The 21,474-nt window shown below is 35.9% G+C and overlaps 3 protein-coding genes across 5 annotated transcripts; 1 reads left to right on the top strand and 2 right to left on the bottom strand.

Moving 5' to 3' along the window:
- Positions 1-676: 676 nt before the first annotated feature.
- LOC113726719 (histone-binding protein MSI1) lies at positions 677-5,173 on the bottom strand. Its single transcript, XM_027250583.2, has 6 exons — positions 4,632-5,173; positions 3,322-3,648; positions 2,608-2,760; positions 1,790-1,914; positions 1,578-1,673; positions 677-1,072 (listed from the first exon to the last, which is right to left on the bottom strand). Exons 1-6 carry the CDS (start codon positions 4,974-4,976, stop codon positions 844-846), a joined length of 1,275 nt encoding a protein of 424 aa, XP_027106384.1. The 5' UTR covers positions 4,977-5,173; the 3' UTR covers positions 677-843.
- Positions 5,174-8,777: 3,604 nt separating this feature from the next.
- LOC113726717 (kinetochore protein NDC80 homolog) lies at positions 8,778-12,540 on the top strand. Its single transcript, XM_027250582.2, has 4 exons — positions 8,778-10,160; positions 10,394-10,640; positions 11,545-11,691; positions 12,033-12,540. Exons 1-4 carry the CDS (start codon positions 9,028-9,030, stop codon positions 12,264-12,266), a joined length of 1,761 nt encoding a protein of 586 aa, XP_027106383.1. The 5' UTR covers positions 8,778-9,027; the 3' UTR covers positions 12,267-12,540.
- Positions 12,541-12,726: 186 nt separating this feature from the next.
- Positions 12,727-21,474, bottom strand: LOC113726716 (mitogen-activated protein kinase kinase kinase 1-like). 3 transcript variants are annotated; one of them, XM_027250580.2, is made up of 9 exons: positions 20,252-21,472; positions 19,610-19,694; positions 19,394-19,456; positions 17,834-17,991; positions 16,223-16,295; positions 16,056-16,115; positions 15,263-15,373; positions 14,192-14,438; positions 12,727-13,143 (listed from the first exon to the last, which is right to left on the bottom strand). In XM_027250580.2, the coding sequence occupies exons 1-8, from the start codon at positions 21,190-21,192 to the stop codon at positions 14,226-14,228; spliced, it is 1,704 nt and encodes a 567-aa protein (XP_027106381.1). In that variant the 5' UTR covers positions 21,193-21,472; the 3' UTR covers positions 12,727-13,143; positions 14,192-14,225. The 3 variants fall into 3 exon arrangements, 1 of the variants encoding a protein (XP_027106381.1); XR_011839177.1 differs by lacking the exon at positions 12,727-13,143 and adding an exon at positions 14,829-14,923 and having other exon boundaries at positions 14,378-14,438; positions 20,252-21,474; XR_011839178.1 differs by lacking the exon at positions 12,727-13,143 and having other exon boundaries at positions 14,378-14,438; positions 15,180-15,373; positions 20,252-21,474.

The following is a 21,474-nucleotide window of genomic DNA, read 5'->3' as shown; positions in this document are numbered from 1 at the left end:
TCTTCCCCGGACATATTTGATATTTCACGTGACATTATCAGAATTACAGCTAAACTAGCTACCTTTAGCTGCCCGTTGATCTGTAAAGTACTGCTTTGGATTATGGTAGTGCAAGTAGATTTTAGACCCCTCCTCACTTGCACTCTTTTCCTCGTATCAACCAACCTAATCCTCCTCCGAAATGGGAGGTTGCAAGAACATCACTCTGAATCGAATAGCAACAAATTGCTTCCATTCTTCAGCTAATAGGTCCCAGAAATCAATGCGGAAAAGGGAAAATTGCATGCAAAATGTTATGGCATCAAAGCTAGGATTCGTATCCTTCAAAGAATAAGGATTTTTATTCCATATCCAAAATGGGTCGTTTCCGAAGAACTAACAAACGCCTAAATGCCATCCACTTCCTCAACCATAGAAGATGTGAACTCCTGTGTAGAAGGCAAAATGCTTTACGTTCAGATCCAATTAGCCCCACAACCATAATTACGAAGATTCAAATGACCCTCAAAAATAATTTGCCTTCAGCTCTAGCATGGATCAAAAATTTATGACCCAAAATTTGGCGGCTTAAAATAAGTATCTCATATTTTACCGCCACCCCCTGACGTGTAGGCCGACTAAAGAAGGTAATACAACCATGCAGTCGCAAGCGGCAAATAACCGCATACAGCAAAAGTGGTAATTAAGCAGTTCAATTTCCAGCAGATCAGAACAATAGAATCACTCATATATCAGTAACAAAGCTACGATGGTACAAAAGAAAAATGTGCAACTCTAGTTGTCTATCCACGTAAATGATCATACATCCCGCCCATTGGGCTGCAATTAGATGGTAAGCCTAAACTAAGGGGCCTTTGTTGGGTCATCTCCAGGTAGATCATCTTCATCGTGGTAAATGTTCTCTGCCATCTGCCATATCTGAAGTATGTTGTCCTCTGCTACACTAGCAACAACCCAGTCTTCACATGGGTTCCATGAGAAGTCTGAAATTTTACTTGTATGACCACCATGAATAAAAAGCAACTCTGGCGGCCCATCTTCTGCATCCTCTGGTGTTTGTTCTTCGTCAATTCTGGGAAGACATACCAATTATCAATCAGTTATGGCGTTATGGTAAACCATCTGAAGTTCATTCAACAAAATTTGTGCCCAAGCAGATTCAATGAACCCAATCATGATAGAGTTCCCCGCTACCGCTTAAAAGCATTGGATATAGAAACCCACAGATTGCCTCACCCACTTTGAAAGCACAGACAGACAGCAACCAACTTCATAATTAGCAAAGGCTTTTACTGAACAACAGCATGCAAAACGTAAAAGAAATTAGCAAGACAAAGTTCCCGAATAACATTATAAATTTCTAAACCATGTGGCTTGTCTTCTTGCAGCACATTAGACAGAAGGATAATCTCATAAGCATTTGTTGCAGCAAGATAATGAATGCCACCATCGACCGTTGACATTTAACAAGCACAAAAAGGTGCCATTGGAAGATCTTGTTATATTAACCTTAAGAATCAACATGTGACGAAGCAAAGTACGTGCTTCAACCTAGATAAAACCATGAAGAGATGTACCTGCTAAGATCCCAGACCATGAGTCTCCTACCAAGACAACAAGAAGCTAGGATGGTCTCATTCTTTGGGTTCCAACCCACTTGGAAAACCTCCTCCCTATTGGACAAGCATTCAAACGTTGATCAATGATTAAAAAATGAAAAATAACCCGCCAAAATGACTTAAAAGATTATCAATAATGACTGTAACAGAAGAGCAGCAAAGACTCGTACTTGTGACAATCAAAGGTGTGAAGAGCAGTAGTAATCTTGCGTAAATCAAATAACTTGACAGTCTTGTCCGTAGATCCAGTTGCCACAACCCATTCATTAAAGGGATTGAACGCCAAGCAGTTAACCTACAAAGAGTTCAGATCAGACAAGTCTTGTGTTAAGTTCCAGTAACACACAATTTTATGCTGCTCAAAAACTAAAGATGTCAAAATTGAAAGGGTATAGTTGTATTGATCATGTCTGTACACAAAAAGCAATTGATTCTGACACATACAATTAATGATTTCGCAAAACATGATACCTCATGATTGACCAATTTCTCAATTGTAGTACTCTGCCGCATGTCCTAATTCACAATCTTCAAATGATGCAGTACAACAGAGTATTTGAAGTTAAAGCCAAGCAATAGAAAACCCATAACGAAACTTAACAGACTGCACACTTAAGGACTTGGTAACCCTTTTTTTCCTTAAATAATGACTTCGTAATTTGTTTCTTCATATGGAAATAAAATCCTCTTTAGACCATTGGATTGTTATTTTCTTGTTTTCCTCTCTTTGCCTATAATAATGAATCTACACCATGAATCAGTCATCCATAGTATTCCCGCAAGATTTGTCAAGTGATTGCCAGCTTATTTGGATATTCACCAATTCTTCAAACAAGTTTAGGGAAATAACCCTCAGGGAAGAGGATAAGATCTACTAATAGACTAGAAAATTCTTTATCAAAAAAATTCCATTAATTGTTTTCACACTAAACATTAATAAAAATCCATATGGAAATATAGAGAACTTTTAATTTAAGACAATACGCACCTCACTTTGGTGAGCAACTACAGACTGAATAGGCTTAGTAGATGCTGTAGAGCGTAGATCCCATATGTGAAGATATTGATCGTCCCCAACTGAACCAAACAAGTACTCATGCCTCAGATGCCATGCCACATCTTCTACAACGCCCTCATGGATCTGTTTGTAGCATACATGCATTCATTGTCTGTAAGCCACATATCTCAACATACAACTACAACATAATAGCCTGAGCTTGGAAGGACAAAGTTTCAGGTTTGCTATTAATCAGCATGTAAATAATAACAAAACAACATTACTATCAACATAACTTGAATCAAGTTCATCTTAGCCACCCAGTATTAATCAGGAGAACGCATTCTTCTTGACTGAGAGTCCACTTTCAGTGGCAGTTTCAGCTTAATTATTGGATATTCTTTGATTACTTTTTCAGTCTCCCTCAGAATGAGCCACACGGTTGCCCCATATTTTCATTTTAGTTTTAACAAGTAAAGTAGCCAGATGTTGAGGAGGCCTTGGTCTCGTGGCTAAGATTGAGACTGCAGGACTTAGAGTCTGTGGTTCTAATCCCCCTCCCTCCCCCCCTCCCTGCTTCTTAAATCCCACCTCTCTGCAGCTAACAAAAAAAAAATTAAGTAGCCAGATAAAGTTTTAGGAACTGATAATTGCTGGTGTATGTCTTTTAGTATAATAACATGTCCAATGCTAAATGTTACACACCTTGAATATCTGCATGGCATCCAAAGCCTTATTCTTTGGAGTAGCATTGATGTCCCACAAGCATATTTGGGCATCATCAGAACCACTCAATAAATGACCCTGCTTGAACTGACTCCAGGATAAACCATAGCCTTCAGTGCTATGGCCTCTCAGCCTCAAATCAGGATTGCATGCACCATCTAGAGGAGGCTTGGATGGATGCTTGCTATAATCAAAGACATAAACTTCTGCACTAACTGTTTTAGTTGCAATAATAAACGGATTCTGGGGCAGATAACGAGCACGGTTAACTTCACCATCATGATTTATTTGCTGGATTATTTGTACCTGCAAGAAACATGTAGAGGATTATCTAGCAGGGGCCTCAAAATCTGCCTCAACAACACTGACTAATGATATGTTGTCTCTTGAATGAGACAGCCTTTCGACATACATCCACAAAAAGAAAAAGAAACAAAAAAACTAGCTGGAGTTGATAGATCAAGTAACAGAAAGAAAGTCTAACACGAACTGTCCCAATAAATGATCCCAGTAAATGTTATTTTAGTTGTGGACATATAACCTATGCAAATTTGACAAGTTTCTATATACACGACCGGTTGCAAATTCTTCCTGCCAAAAAGGAAAAATTTCTATAACCAAGTCCCCTTTTATGAGCAAATGTTGCAAAAAGACATTAGTTGTTAGTTGTTAGTAATGCAAATTTGCTTTGCCTAATTAAGCTAGCCAAATACCCAAAGTCAAGTATATAAACATATCCAGATTATACAGCAGTATGAATACGAGCTAAGTTGTATCTTGCTGCTATTTGTTATATGAACGCTTGTAGATCATTTCATGAGGTTTAAATACAGCCTCTATTTGCTGAGAATAGAAAGCCAAAAAAGAAGCTCTAACACCTAATAAAATTAGATCTTTCATCAATAACGTGCACAATTTCTTCCTCTTATGACGTATTCGCATGATTTTGGATAATTCTCTGGCCTCTAACGCTTAAACTCCCAAAACCAAATAGTAAAATTACGTAACATCAAACTAGCTCTATCTTTAACCAATCATTCCAAGCTGAGACCAATTCTTTCTATTTTTCTTTAAATTTTTTCCCAGTAAAGCATGTAAGCAGCTATAGGCCTATGATTGCTTTTTTTCTCCTTCTATTCCATTTCAAAAGGTCAAAAAAAAAAGAACACTTAAGATAAAAGATCCTCACTAGTAGTCTAGTAGTAGTGCATTTGGTACCCAAAAGACTAGATAAAAATCGACACACAGAAACAATTGACCATGGAAAAAAAACCTCCAAAAACCGAAACCTTTCCGTTGGCACAGCCAAATCCGCCGAAATCGGACCGATCGTCGTCATAATGGCGGGCGTCGTTCTCGGCATCTTCGAGGGGGAGTTGAACCTGAGCAAGCATGAGATAATTAGGCTCGTTCTCAGAAGTGTGGGTCCCCAAAATCATCTTCTGAACGGAGTAGTCTTTTCCGGGGGGCTCCTCCCGGTCGGGAAGCCATTCGACGGTGAGAGACGGCCACTCGAGGGCATGAGTAATGACCAAATCGTAAAGAAAAGGAGTGTTCTTCTTCCAGATTTTATACTCCTCGTTGATTAGCCGCTCCTCAATTTCCCCTCTCATCTCATCCTCATCTTTCCCCATTATTATCTGCTTATTTGACAACAGTACAGTAAACTTGAGCAGAGAAGAGATTTCTCTCCTTTTTTGACGGTAGGGAAATTTCTCGCGGGAAGAAGAAGAAGGACGGAATAGGTTGGCGGGGTCGGTTCTTTGGATGTGGGAAGAGTTTTTTTTTTAATATTTTGGGAGGGGTGGCTTTGAAGTGGGAGAGGGATTTTGTGTTCTGCAGCCTGCAGGGGTTTGGGAGTATTTGGAGGGAAGAGGGATTTTTCCCTGCCTTCTCACTTTTGGGCCAAGCCTATTTTTCACAATTTCTCGATTTACAGAAATTGGGTTACATATATAAAAGATTTAAAAAAAAAACATATGCCGACCCCAAATTAGACTTTGACCTTGGATTTGGTGCCTCTACAAAATCATCAAAACTTTGTATGTAATGGATTGCAAATTTTTGAAGTTTAATAGAAATAATTCTAGTAATGTGATTGAAGTAAAAAAATAATAAAAAATGTGTTGGGAGAATATTTCAAAAATTTTCAACCGAAACTTATTATCATCCTTGCACACTCTAAAAAGTTTCTAATTTTTCACTACTATTTGGGGTATTTTATTGTTAGAGTTTTGCACATGAGTAAATTAGGATGGCACTTTTTCTTTTTCTAGGTCAAGAAGAGGAAAAGGGAGAATGAATGACAAATTTTTTTAATCTGAAGTGTTAGGCCAATCTTGATCATTAATCATCTGTAATAATTCTAATTAAGGGTTACCGTTAATCATCTACTAAATCCTTAAAAAAACTTTAAAAAGTCAACTAAAATCCCCTTTTTTTGTGTGAATGAAACGTTTCAAACAGAGCGATTTCTACTTACAATCCATTTCTCATTACTACTTCGCCCAACTTTCTTCCAATCTTCATCCTTAAATGATGGCCAACTTCTTTCGCTTTCTATTAAAAATCAAATATGGATTTTCATTCACAAAAGTAAATTTATGACAAATTTGAACCATTGACTATTGACTGCGGAATGAATATTCATGAGTGATTTGAATATCAAAATTTGACATTTTCTTCTCCTAATGAGATAAATGAAAAAATACAAAATGATACATCAATATTGAATTAAAAATTCCTCTCAATTTTAATTATAACAACAATTATGAGTATCTATAAACCCTCAAGTAGAAACTGTTACACAAATATCTATTATTTTATTTAAATATGTTTATATGTTGGCTAGAAGGAATTCTCAAAAAATTTTCATATGTCCATTTTATTTTCATATGTTTATTTTAGTAGAGCACAACCCTTCTTATGTTGCCCTCCAAAAAAAGCCAGTACAATAAAAGAGAATAATCTTGTGTTACTCCCTCAAAAAAAAGAAGGAATTCTTAGAAAATTTTAGGGTTTGTTTGGATAAAGTATTATCTAAAATATTATTTAAAATAATTACTATAATTTGATGTATATGAAATAAAAGGATGATTGAAAATATAAAAAAAGTGAATTAAAAAAAATATATTTATGATGCAAACAAATCCTTATCCTTATACTATATAAGAACGAGTTTAGAACTAGATTTCAACCGCAGGGGTAATAAGGCTATTTTGGGAATGTGAGAGTGTTTGAAGAGTAATTGGAACATTGAGTACAAGTCATTATAGCTTTAATTTCACTATAATTACTTATATAACCTTTCAGACATTTAAGGTTAGGGGCAGGTTTGGTATGTTACAATGTTTGGTTCCAAGTTGAGTATCAAGTACAACTGAATAAAACTTGTATTTTGATAGAATTACATAAAAGTCCTTTTTAATCATTTATTATACTAACATCCAAGCCTTCCAATTTCTTGAAACCTTTCTTGTTAAGGAATAAATTGGATGTTTACATAATTGGATTTTAATTACAATTAATTAACTTAATTATTATCTGAACAATCATTATCATATTTATGTCCTCATGTTTAGCCGATACCCTTTCTTCTTTTTCAGTTTCACCTCTTTGATTTTATTATGGTTATTAAATATTTGGTGAAATGCATAGATTTTCCTTTAAATTGAGGTGAGTTCTCTGGGTTTGTTTTATTCGATTGTAGTTTTTTTTTTTCCTGATGATTGGTTTATTCAATAACTCCATATAGTTTGCCTTTTAATACTTCTAATTTCAAAAACTGACTAATTGTATTGTTTTTCTTAGTAGATCCTATAGATTCTGTCTCTGGTCAAAGTACAATTTGAGATAATGTCGTTACTTTCTAAAATAATCAGAAAAGCAATTTTATCATCTTCTCCTCCTCAGCCAAGATATTATCTATTTATTTAAGTCAAATAGCCTTATTTCTCATGAACTTTCTCCTATTATTTTTTACTCCAGGGATCTGTTGACTACATTTCAGCAGTTATGGTTCAAGTAGTTATTTTTTCATGTAATATGATTTGGAATTCAGCTTGTGTTTATTTTAATTGGAAATTTTATGATTATAAAATTTATTAATTTAGAATTTTGTACTTCATTGAAACTAAAAAAGAAAAATAATCATGCTACATAGTACTAAGATGTCATTTGCACTCTATTTGCTTTCCATGTTATGATCTCGTTCTTGTATTATACTGTTTATATAGTTTTAAATACAAAAAATTTGTTTTTTTATGCTATGTAAAAGAATTTGTAGTGAAACTTAATGTGTTTAAATGCTTTAGCTACAGCACCATTTTGATTGCATTGTATTAATTTATTTACTCATAATTTTATATTGTACAATGATAAATAATATTTCTTAATTTGATTGAAACAACTATTATCCATAGTTCAAACGAGCCAATTAAGTAGAAATGTTATATTGGATACTTATACAAGTAAACAATGGAAAATATCATTAAGTAGTTTTTACCTATAGTTTGCAATTCAAATTCATATGAGGAATTTCTTCTGATTTTACTTACCATTTTCTACAATTTCAAATTTAGAAAATATTATTTGCATCAATTTTTTATAATCAAGATAGTCTCAATTCAAATCTTTAACAATTATGCAGATTTAAACTTATTTATGAGATTATAAAGAAATGCTCATAGCAAAAAACATGAAATCTGAATAGTTTCTACAAAATTTTGAAAAAGATCACTTAAGTTTCTTATTTATCTATCATTTTTTGGCATTATTATCTTTGTAAGAAACATGTGATTAAGTCGTACTATGCCCACCAAATTATATAAATAGTTAGTAAAAAATAAAATTATTTTATATTAGATTGGACGCAAAGTGATTGATGGATAAACCTGACATGATAATTAAGGTTGAGTTTAAGTCAATAGAGAAATCAGAAGCATTGCTTGAGGGATCTTTCATGAACATATATAGATTCGAGAGATGAAGGGTCCAATTGATACTTTAAAATATTTTATTATCTTGGATAAGTTTTAGAAGAGACCTTTGGATACTTTTCAATTACACTTCAAACATTCTTACATTTTCAAACTACCCTTATTTTTACAGTTGAAATTCAAACATAACCTTTGATCATAATGGATTGTTATATAGTATAACGATACGGATGTCTTATTGCACATTATTTTTATTGACTCACTATGTAATTTATGATTTTTCTATTAAAATCACATGAAAAAATTATCATACTTCAGTTCCTATATTATAAAATATTAAACAATAATCATTAATTGTCTTGAATCACAAGTACCAAATTCTCGCGCGTCGTGCGGGCTGTCTCTCCCTAGTATTATTTAAAAAATTTTCATATTTAAACAAAGCCTTAATATCTCCATTTTTTTTTGAATTGAGTAAGTGGGAGGCCTATCTCTCTTAGGCTTCCTCCCAAACCATCCAGTCCATCTAGCTTGCTTACAGGCGGAATGGATTTCGGAATTGTTTTTACCAGTCATTCATATATAGGTCTATGCATGAATCTCATACCGCAAGCCCAAGCCCAAGTCTAGACCATTGACAACTTTCTCGAAATTTGAAACTCGAAGCAGACTCCCACCCAAACTTACCAACAACAATCAGGCGGGAAGTCAATCGACAACTGACGCTTCACGCAACTGATCTCCGACGATGAGAAACTCCACTCGCCGCCGAGCCGCCGACTCCCTAGCATCCGACCGACGACCTCCGCCACCCACACCCACCAGCGTCGCCCCCACACCCGGTGAACCATGGGCCTTCATTTCCACAGGCCGCGACTCCGACGCCAGCTTCGCCAGCAGCCGCCCTTCTTCCTCTGCTGGCATGAAACCTCGCGCCTCCGCCGCCCCTATCACCAACAAATCCTACCAATCAGCTTCTATTGACTCCATCAACAACTACCTCTCCTCCCACTCCTTCCCCATTTCCCTCAAGCCACCTCTCCCCTCTGCTAAAGACATCACCGAAACCCTAAAATTCCTCCTCTCTCGCATGGGCTTCGCCCCCTCGAAAATCGATGACGACCTCCAAATTGTCTTGAAATCCTTAAATTGCCCTGTCAAACTGAACAAATCTGCCCTACGTGCTCCCGGCACGCCTCACTCTTGGCCTAGTTTACTTGCCGTAATTCACTGGCTTGTTCAGATTAATATACTTGATGATAGTCTAATAAGTGTTCGGTCAAATTTCGAGTCAAATGATATGCTCCGGTATACAACCGACAGTTATTTGTTGTTTATAAAGGGGGACGATGAGGCTGTGGAAGCGTTGGATGATGAATATGTGAAGAAGTTGACCAGTGGGAGGGAGGAAATGGTGGAAGATTTGAAAGGTTTGGAGGAGAATGTGAGTGAATCGGCTAAGAAATTGGAGTCGTTAAAGACGGGGCCTAGTCAGAGGGAGGTCTTGGAGAAAGAGAAGAGCATGTTGGAGGAGGACGTGAAGAAGTTTCATGCCATGATTGAGCATTTGGATCGGCATATGGTCACCGTGGAAAATGTTTTGAAGGAGAAGGAGGATCAATTGAATGCTAAGGTTTTGGAGACCAAGAGGGTTAAAGAGGAAAATGAGGAGTTGAAGAGAAAAATTGAGGAGCAGGGGATTAATGCCTCAGATGCGGAGAGGATGAGGAAAGAGTTGATGGCTGTAGAGAAGGATATCAAAGACGCTGAGATATTGAGGAATGGATGGGAGGAAAAGCGCTGGCGTCTGAATTCCGAAATCGAGCACAAACTCCAGGAGCTTGAGGGGCAGATCATTGAGTGTAATCAAGCTATCCGAAGGTTTTGTCTATTCTCATTCTTATTTTCCTAATGGAAACAGGATTGTATCAATCAATCTTCAGTTTATGTCTGCATGGATGTTGATTTATATATTGCTATTGTCCGGTATTGGTGTCACATGGAAGTCATGAGTTAAGTAATCAATAGAAATGAGACTATGCCCAGCATTTTACTGCAGCAACTTATATGTTTTTGTTATTCTTTGGTGGGGTGTGTATGTGTATGCTTGCTAGGTTAAAGCTTGGAATTGAATGTCAGTATCAGCTGAATGCAGAAGGATCCACAACTGTCAAGTTGTTGGGGTTGGATTACAAGTCAACCCTCAAGCCTGCACTTGCCTCTTTTGAGGAGAGCATAAAGAAAGGCTCCATGGAGAAATTAGAAGAGTTGATAAGCCTTCAGCAACAGTCAGCTGAGGTTGAAGCTAAAATAGAGGCTAAAAGGAATAAAGCTGCAACTTGTCAATCTGAAATAGAAGAGGTAAAGACGAGCAGTTCTGTAGATTGTGTGTTAAGTGAAGTATTACTACTACTCTATTGTCTTATTCTTATAAATCGAAGAGGAAAAATACTTATAATTCACACGTAGGTTGATGATCCTTATTATGCATATTTGTTAAAGCCAAATAAGTAGTGAATCAGAAGGCCAAAAATGGTTTGTAGAAGGAGTTCCAATTATTTCGGAATGTCCCTCGGAGCGTATTGGTTGAGTTATGACCTTTTTGTTGACACGGGGTAATGGATTACTATCACGAGACTTTCTTAGTAGTTTTGGTATAAATCGACAGATTTGGGCAGTAAGCTCAGGTCGCTTTTTATTTCTTTTATCTCATCACTCCTAGTAGTTTAACACCTGCAATATATATTGAAACTGAGAAAAACCTCGGTACAGTTGCCTAGAAGCAAATTTGTAAATGCACAAGCAGGCTAAAAGTCAGTAGGGAAAGGAGTTTTAAGCATTTTCAGAAAGCAGTATGACTTCAGCAGGTGTATTATAGACTTTCTGTGCTGAGAGACGAATTCATTTCTATCACTGTCAAGTGTGTTCCAGGTTTCTACCTTACTCATGGTCAGGAAATTTTTGGATGGTTTCAACATTCATTCATTCATTCTTGTTCTTCTCATCTCTCTCTCTCTCTCTTTTTTCTTTTTCTTTTTTGGATTCTATCAAGAACTGAGCAATTATTCTATGGATTGGTCTCCTATACACTGTCATGCTTAGATGAATGCCACATATGTTGAATTTGAATTTTAAATCTAAATTTCACTTATGTGGCATTCATTTAACCATGTATACATTGTTAGGGTATACAAGATTTACTCTTATTCTATGGTTGCTTGTAGAATAATGATTTTGTGTCTTTCATCTTTCTAAAATTTATCAGGTTGAAGCTCATATAGATAGAATAAGGAAAGAAACACAGGAGTACGCTTCAAGATGTGCATCTGAAGCTTCAAAGATGGTAGAGGAACTTGAAGCAGAAACTCATAACCTGGAAATTGTTGAAAAAGAAGCGACACAGTTTCTCAAGGTATGTATCATCCCTTCACACCTTCAATGGTTAGCTTCAAGTGTACTATTTTTTCAATGACTATTAGAGGTATGTAGGTAATGTGTTGGGCAGACAACACGAGTTCCAATGAGCTTGGTTTCATTCATGATTTGATACTATTTTTTGTTGACTGAGCTTACTTTAGTTTGATGATTTTGATGATATACTACTTATATGGGTTTGTTTGGATGGTGAATTATTTGCTTGCATCATCAACACATTTTCAACCACTCCTTTATCTCACATACATTGCATAAAAAAAGTGCTACAGTATTTTTATCTCACATATCATTCTTCTCTCGTGCGTTTTATCCTTTTAGGCATCTAAGGTGAAGTTGCAGGAAACAACAGTGCAAATTGATGAAGAAGTTCAATTATGTGCTCGGGAACTTTTTTTGTTGATTGATTCTGTTTCAAAATATAAGGAATACATGGCATCAAAAATTGCGGACATGAAAAATGAACTTTTAGAAACTGTAGGTGCCATAGCCGATATGCACAAAGCTTCTTTGTCAGCTAAATTGGCTTGTAAAGATCCAGAAAGGGGTTCATGAATAACATCAATATCTACTGGAAGAGCAAACAATCAGTCCGTTGGCGCAAATAGCCACAAACAGCTTCTTTTTATTCCTCAAGCAAGTATTGAAATAGTAAAGCTAGCCACTGATGTAAATTTGTTAATTGATGATTGTTAAATTATGTGGGACTTTATTATCTGCTCCTGGTGTTTCACAGATGACAACTTTAGAAAGTGTTAGAGCAGATTCTGAATGAACCTTTGTTATTTATTTAGATACTGATGAAGGAAGGACAAAATGATTATGTTGCTGTCGTCTTTCAACCATTCGAGTGAAACTGGCACTTTTTTGTAGGACAAAAAATTGCAAAACAGTTCTTATTTCTATTACGCTTCTTTCACGGGGTAAGTGAGATACATGTGTGCGGATACAAGATTATTTAGGATAATTTTTTTGAAAAAAAAGATACTGCAATATTTTTTTTATGCAATGTATGTAAAATAAAAAAGCGATAAAAAAGTGTTTATGATATAACTAAATAAAATTATGTAAACAATTTGCTATCCAAACAGTTGGGATGCTTTATACACCTCACAGACGTATCTACACGTTTACAAGATGAGAACGCGTACAACACCCAACAACTTGACTACCGCTGTGTATTTACAGTTAGTCCTACAAAGAAAGCCGATGAAGCATCGCGCATGAATCATTGGATCCAAAGAATTCAACTTTGTAACTGTAGCTTTCTCTCGCATACTCTCTGTTTAGGCTTGCAATGACTGACGATTGGACAAAAAAAACCGAATTGCTGGTTCATGGACACCTCTCACATAATGTTCCAAGCATTGCCAGATCTTGTAGCCAGGCACCACGACGGGTGAGAGGACCCTGGCTCACTAACTGTTTTAGCCTGTACAGGGTACAAGATGCATGTCAAGTTGACTACAAAAGACCATTTCATGGAAAAGAATGATGACTAGAAACTCTTGGGTTTTTGGTAAAGCAAAAACTCCACACACGCTTATTCTTGGAAATCAAGGAACAAACTGCCAAATACCACCTTTTAAACACTAAAAGAAAATAAGTTAACCATGATGAGAAGGGTGGTGTGTACATGCAGGAACAGGGAAGCTAAAGAAAAGTTAAATGTATCGCAAAGAATCCCATCTCTTCGAAATAGAGCAGTATTCATCTCCGTCAGAGGATAAGGGAAAAAAGGCATTCAGTTCACATATTCATAGACAAATAGCTTGAAGCATAGCTACCATTTGATGGCTTCAAACTTGTGATTTGATGCAGGCTGGAGGAAAAAACGATGACACTCTTGTTTCAGGAAGAGAGAAAGGGGGGAAAGTTGGATGCTTACCATATTTAAGGGCATCAAAAAAGGTTGAGCTTGGAATATTTGATCTACTTCAAATGGGTGTAATTCATATTTTTGTCTGACAATTTCATTTAATGCACCCAAGTTATTTAATCTCTAAAGTAGCACATTACAATTAGGTATTTCAGCAGGCTGGTAAAGCTACTTCAGCCTCGACAATGAGAAATGATGGAAAAAGAACAAGTCCCCACTTGAGCAGTGACCATATGCATTATTGGTTTGACAATATCAATTTTTAGAGAAGAAAAAAAGTGTTCTTCAAGAAATTACAAGTAAAAAGAAAGGAACTTAGACAACGAAAAAGTTACTTCTCCTGGATCAAGTTCAATGAGATCGGAGGAGTTTGAGGATTTTGTTAACAAATTCTCCACAAGTTTACAGTGACATGTTCAAGCAAGTATCACCCATGTACTAGACATTCAATTGAATCATAAAAAGTGGTGCATCCACAGGCTCTCCTAAGATAGGAAGCTAGACTACTTGATCCTTCATACTTGGTTCACATGAAAATGATTATATGATTCTATATTAGAAGATAACTACCAAATACATCATAGTAGATGAGAATCTTTACCTTGATACCTCAGCAAGTTAAGCTTCCGAAGAGATCATGGCCTTGTTCCAGAATAGTGTGGAGATACAGGGCTTGGGAAAGCTGATGGTAGCTTTCTAACAAATGGATGATTCAAAAGTTGAGCAGCGGTAGGTCGGGCATCAGGATTGACTTGTAAGCATTCCAGGATAAAATCCTGAGCATCTCTTGATAAGGAATTAGGTATGGGAGGAGGTTCACCCCTTCCAATTCTGAACAATGCTTGCATCTGTTTTGAAACAACAAGAATAATGCTGTCAAAAGACAGATAAGACTGAAAGCTTGAGGTCAACACTTTTAATTTGGAGAGGGAATGATATGACAAATTTTATGCATCCTTTGTGCAGTTGAATGAAACTTTATGTTGTTCACATACCATCTCTATCACAGATTTAAAGCACTCAAACATGTCTATACTCCAGTATCAAAGCAAATTAATTTAAACAAAATTTATACTTGATATTTGCAGGAAAATTGAATGAAAAGGTCTCAGAGCTAATTACCCAGAAATCCACCTTTTGAAACTCTAAAAAACAAACTTCATGGTGTAAGCATCAAGCAGTAAAGCATCAGAGAAAAAGCAAATGGCTGCAGAAAACTACGAGCTCAGATACAATACCAAGAACATAAATCCAGCATTTCCAGTGGTTTGTCATCATACTTCAAACTGAAAGAAGGCATCCCTTGGAAAATCTCTTAGTAACAACTTCCAAGCTAAGAGTATTATGCAGAAAGAAGGAAATTCAATTTAGTCTAGTTTGTTACATAAAAAATGCAATTAGTGCTTAGATAATATTCAATTATTAAAACATGTTATAAAATTGACTTGATTGATCTTATTGCACCACTTCTATGCATTTCAACCAAGTTCAAAACCAAATGATCTCACAAACACAGGTGATGCATACTACACATTTTGGCAGTGAATAATAATGATCAACTTCAAAAATTACTCTTGATGGGTCTGTACATTTTGCTGCAAATTGACAAGCATAAGAGCCAGCACAATTCAACCGTTCAACGATCAAAGCAAAGAACAAATATTGCTCATACCCCTTCTAGATGTGAGTAGGGAATTCGACCAGTTAACATCTCTAACACTGTGCACCCAAGGCTCCATATATCAGCAGCAAGTCCATACCCGTGATTTTTTCGATTGACAACCTGATAATAGATATAAAGATTCAGGCTCTTAGAAATGCTTATAGTGCATTTTCTGCACAACAAAATAAATTTAGTCATACAAACATGAATTTGTACCACAATCTGTCTTCATGGAAAGCGATAAAACAATTCCATGTAATAGACTTAAGAAGTGGCTTAAGTTGAGCAGAGCCTTCCATAACAGAAGGTATTGTAGGACATTCCTATGAGTTCATCATTTAACACAAAACTGAATGAACGCAACAACGTTTGCCAAAAAGCTTCAACAATCTGTTGCTGACATATGTCTAGGCAGTGAACAGTCAGACTCAAATCTTAATGGTCTAACATTGTTACACAGTTCCCTAACAAATCCTTCAAGAAATGTGTTTTAAATATCAGCTGAGATGAATAGCATAAACAACTGAATAGAATTTGGAGAAACAGAAGACCGATATGTAAACATCCGAACCGATTCACAATTGCCTTTCATTAGTAATTTCATTGTATCTCTGAATTTCTACCTAATTACCATGTCTGTATTCATCTTATACTGTTTCACAGACTTAAAATGCATCATTATGCTATTGAATATGTTTATGGAGCTATGCAGTAAAATTTTAATGGTCAGTAGAGCTTCAAACTAAAAAAAAAAAATTAACTAAAGATCTTAAGAAATAGTCATTAGAGAACACAGAGAAACCTCTGGAGCCATCCAATATGGAGTCCCCTTGCAAGATTTTATGTCATTCAATTTGGTTGCCTGCAGAGATACACAACATCAAAATTATTGATGCATCCTAAGGTAAATGCTTTTCCTTTCTTTTAATTTTAATTTAAGAAAAAGAAGTGGAATTCAAGCATACCAACCTTTGCCAACCCAAAATCTGCAACTTTCACAGAGCCGCTCACATCAACCAGTATATTGGCACATTTAATATCCCTGAAGACAGGAAAAAAGTAACATTAGACTTACAAATAAAATGATTTAAAGTTATGTTTTGACAATTATGATTTAAAGATCCTCAAGTTGTGCACATAAAACCCACCAAGATCAATCAACTTACTATAATTCTTATACTCTTTTCCTGCTCTTCATCATGTATGAATACTACTCAAAAAGAGTCATTAAAATCCAATGCAAAACTCCAGATTGAGAAAATTGGATGTGAGATTTGATATATTTAACCATCAAAACATGAAATATTCCAGATTTGTAATGTATTTCCAAGAACATCAATAGGTCATATACTTTTCATAGAACAATGTTTCAACTACGGTGTAAGCTTAAAACCAATTATTATTAGTGATGAGTTATGTAGTGATAAGTAACCTTGGCACTGATGGAGATGGAGAGCTACTAACACCATGTGCTGGAAGGTGCTATAGGATTATTTCGTTCAGTTGCAGACTTCAAATTTCAGTTTAACAAATATATACCTTAACACACAACATGAAAGGGTTGATGGTGTCATTGCACATTACTGATTCTATCTCAAGAAGAATACCAAAAAGCAAATTACTATTTAATAACTTCCCCAGTGACTTCAAAATTCTTTTCATTGCTTAGAAATCTGATAACCATTTCAACGTGCCATTCACAAGAGACCCAGGAAAACCTATTTGGTGGTTAATTACAATGTTTCCAAATTTACTGCAGATCAAATGACTGTCATAAAGACAGATAAATAACTATAGTTTTGAGAGACTAAAGCTTCTTCATGCAAAAACAGAGTGACAATTAGTTGAAGTAGTGATCCTAACTCCAGGAGATGTATAACCATAAAATTCAAGGCATGCTACAACAAGAAGATAAGTCTTCAAACTCCAAGAATTGCTTCAGAGTAATTCATCACTTGCTCAGAATTTCGTCATTATTATGTCATATGGTAATAGACTAATAGCAAAATCATATAATATAGCATTATGGCGGCAGTAGTGAATCGAGAACAGTATTTTAAACCTGGAAGTGCAAAATATTGAATCTTTTTTTCTCATTGGCAAGATAATTTGTCAAACTCTATGACAAGTCCTTAAAGAGTATCTGATCATTTGCTTGGAACCTATTCAACAACAAAAGTAACTAAGTATTATCTAATATTGCTTGTATTTATCATACTATCTTCCTTTTATACTTCACACAGCCTCTTGTTTCATTTATGTTCAGACTTCTACAAATAACTGTGGAGTTAAAAAGAAAAAAAGAAGAAGAACCTTTTGTAACTTTAGGACATAATCAACTCAACAACCCATTAAAATTTCTAAGAATAGGTTCTAAATCATGAACAGCATAACGAATAAACAATGGTCCATCTTTTACAAGCAATGCTAAGGTAGTTGACTGCATTATGCACTTCCATTAATAGTAAAATTAAAGGAACATGGAAAGGAAAACCAATTTTTATGACAAAAAAAAAGAATTACATATTCAACAAGAAATAGAAACGAAAATACAGTTATTAAGATAATCAATCTCCTTACCTGTGCACCACATTTCGCTGATGAAGATAATTTAGTCCACTCAAGATCTGCCTTGTGTACGCAGAGACTTGGGAATCGCGTAGATTATATTTTTGGTAGAGACTTAAAAGTGAACCTTTGGTTACAAGCTCCAAGAAGATATATAGTTTACTATCATCCTGGAAATATAAAATTTCTCCTCAGCTAACATCATAAAATAACCAAATACTGCCAAATTAGTATGAGAAAAAGATGTTAATAAAACAGTTACTTATAGACAACAATAATTTTTTTTCAAAAATACTATCTACTTCATGTCTCGTCAAATTATATTAATCTTCTTTGAACTTATTTTAGATCAAAATTCAGGGTTGTATCTAAAATAGAGAGAGGAGGCCATTGCATTAGATATTTGAAAAATTTTCAGAAGTCATACCATGTAAGAAAACGTCAATATATTTTACACAAGTTTGGTCAGACATCCAACAAAAACACTATCTACTTCGTGCCTCTTCAAATTATATTAACCTTCTTTGAACTTATTCATTCAAGGGTTGTACCTAAAATAGAGAGAGGTCATTGCATTATATATTTGAAAAAATATTTTAGAAGTTATACCATGTAAGAAAACGTCAATATATTTTACACAAGTTTGGTCAGACATCTGTAAATATGATGAAACTCAAGAAAGTTCCATGTGTTTTACTTTAATTCCGCTAGTAGAAAAATCTCAAGATTATGCCAGATGCTATATTCTTTTTTTTACGCACCAGATGTTTTACAATTTATTGCCAGAAAAAAAAGTCAGCAAACTTAAAGGGCCTCAATTATAATGTTCAAAACGAACCAAAGCAGTGCAAATGCCAAATCCTTGTTTCTGCATCTAATTACATACAGGTATATCCTTGACAAAAACACCATAAAACTCCAAGTTCCATGAAGAATTGATGATATCAATGTAATCTGAACAAAAGCCATGGTGATTAAATCTGTAAAGCATAGAAAGGTTTGAAACAGATCAATTGATCGCTCCATAATGAACTTAAAAGCTTGAAAGGGAACCAGCCAAAGTAGGATAATATAGTTTTATTTTTTAAGAAACCCTTTATACAAAAATGTCAGATACAAACCAGTGGCCCCCTGAATAACAACCACAAGTAATTATCTGCACGTGCTACATAAAAATCATGTGGCCCAATGAACAAGTGTGACAGGGTCTCATTTCAAAATCTTTCAGTTTTCTATCACCAAATACGTCCAAACACGAGCTACTTCTCAAAAGTTCAAAACTTTTTAATTAAATGAGAACTAACACTGGATTTATAGGGTCTGCCACCATCAACTAAAAAAGAGATTTACAGTATTAATTTACAAGTAAAGTTTAACCCTTTAAATCATGTTCTCACTCAGTAGATTGCAGCTGTGATGGCAACTGCATATCTCATCCATATACAACCTCTGGGATTAAAATGAGTACTCAATTGTAACCATATAGTTACCATTCAAGTGGCATTGCACATCAAACCTGGAAAGTAGTATAGAAGATAATATAACAATCCACTAACATGCTCATAAGTATACCTTCTCAGTGCCAAGATATTGGACTATATTGTCATGCTGGAATTGACTCAAAAGCAAAATCTCCTGAACCAACAAATGGAAAATATAAGCGTTAAAAAAAATCAAGTATTTATACAAGACAGTAAAAGAAAATGTCATCCAATATGAAGCATACAAATCTGACTCACACTAAATAAAAATCTGCCAAAGGATCAGAAAAAAATTACATTAACCTACCTGCTCAAGTTGATAAATACATTGCTTCCCTTGGCTTCCTTGATCAAGTAAAGAAACCTCCTTTACAGCAAAAAATAACCCATCACTGCAAGATGGGGAACATCATAAGAGATGACATAAGAAATAAATTAATCCTTCCTTCGATTCAACAAAAGACAATTTTTTCCCCCTCTAGAAGAGGAATTAAATGGACACTGGTTATTTAAATTAATAAAGGAAACAAAGATAGCAGGTAGAAATGGAAAAGTAGATGACATGCACTCTTTCAGTTAGACAAACAGGGATACCCAGCAATCGTGTTATTTTGGAGAAATTTACACTTAATACACAAAACTGACGAGAAACTGGCAAAATAGATTGCTGAAGGACAAAGGGCCTTAGGCATCTATTTACAAGTTAGGATGGTTAGCGCAAATATAGTCCTACCAATTTTTTTGATCAAAGCCCCAACCAAATGCATTCTGCTTTCTCCCATTTCCAGTTGGAAGTAATTAGAACCAAGATCTCTATCATGATTCCAGCTTCTATCTATATTAAACAAACTATATTCACATTTTTCTTAGCTCGTAAAATCATTTGCGCTGTTAGCTTCACTAACTCATTAAGATGCACAAGATAATCAATATAATAAATAACTCTTACTCCGTGTAGCCTTCATAGACAGTCCCAAAAGATCCACTCCCAAGGATTTCTCCCTTTTGCCAAGAGTTGATGCTGCGCCTATATGTAGCACTTGGTGAAACACAACAGACAGATGCAGCCATCAAATTTAATGAATTATCAACGGTGTCATTTTCATCATTTGACGAATCCGAACAAGATTCTGAAACAATAGCCTGATTGCTCATACTCTCCAACTCTTGAGCATAATTTTGATCCGCTACCCCATTCTCCACCTTACTCTGCTTAGAGCCATTTAAACCCCTATCATCCGGAGGACCAAAAGCCCTGAATAAATCCCATGTTGAACTAGTGTTGTCCACAGTCCTGCTTGAAACAACAGGCGGAGGAGCCAATTTAGGCGGCCTGAGACCTCTAATAACTTCATTGCACAAATTATCATCTCCACAACCATCCGTTCCGGCGACTTTCAAGTAGAGCAATTTACCATCTCCGTAATCATCTTTTTCACTTGTTTTACCAACAATAGCATCAATTTGAGCTAATTCGGCACAGTCGCTGTCGCACTTAAGCTGATCTCTAAGAACGACCGTAGCAGAAAAACTCTCGGCTAACTGATCGTTATCACCGAAATTATCACGGAACCTGGAACTCCTAATTTGGGCCGAAGGAGAAGAAACTTTCCTAGCTTCCCAAGCGGCGACCGGAATCGAGAAATCGTCAGGTCCAGAAAGCCCTAGCGACCGACAAATCAGATCAAACTCGCCTTCAATTCCTTCAATTCTAAAGCTAGTCCGCTCAGACAGCTGGCGCGGGTCCAGATATCGTCCCCGGTGGGTCGATGACTCGTCGAATGAAGACGACGTCGAAGGCGAGTCCGACGCATCATAATCGATGTTCTTGGTCGCGTTTCTCCGATCAAGCTTCCGTATACTTCTCTTCTGCTTCACTGCATAATTCATGCCTCACCTATAAATTCCTCCCTCCAGAAAATCAAGCATAAATAGGAGCAGAGGTTGAAGAGGTAGAGATGATGAAATGGTGACGGCGACGCTGAGGATGAGTGAAAGAAGAAATTCAGAAGAGACGGCGGTGACTCGGAGAACGTCTTATAAAATGGCAGCTAGCAAAGTAAACGGGTTTAATGGGTTTCTTTCCCATTATTTCTGCTGGTGCTGGTGCTGGTGCTTCTGCTGGTACTCCTCTCATAATTAATTTAACACTTTCTTTTTGAATTTGACGAG

This window comes from Coffea arabica, chromosome 2c (genome assembly GCF_036785885.1).
Source record: "Coffea arabica cultivar ET-39 chromosome 2c, Coffea Arabica ET-39 HiFi, whole genome shotgun sequence".
Classification (NCBI taxonomy): Eukaryota; Viridiplantae; Streptophyta; class Magnoliopsida; order Gentianales; family Rubiaceae; genus Coffea; species Coffea arabica.
Note: the sequence above shows the minus strand (reverse complement) of the source record. Positions and strands in the feature narration are given on the sequence as shown.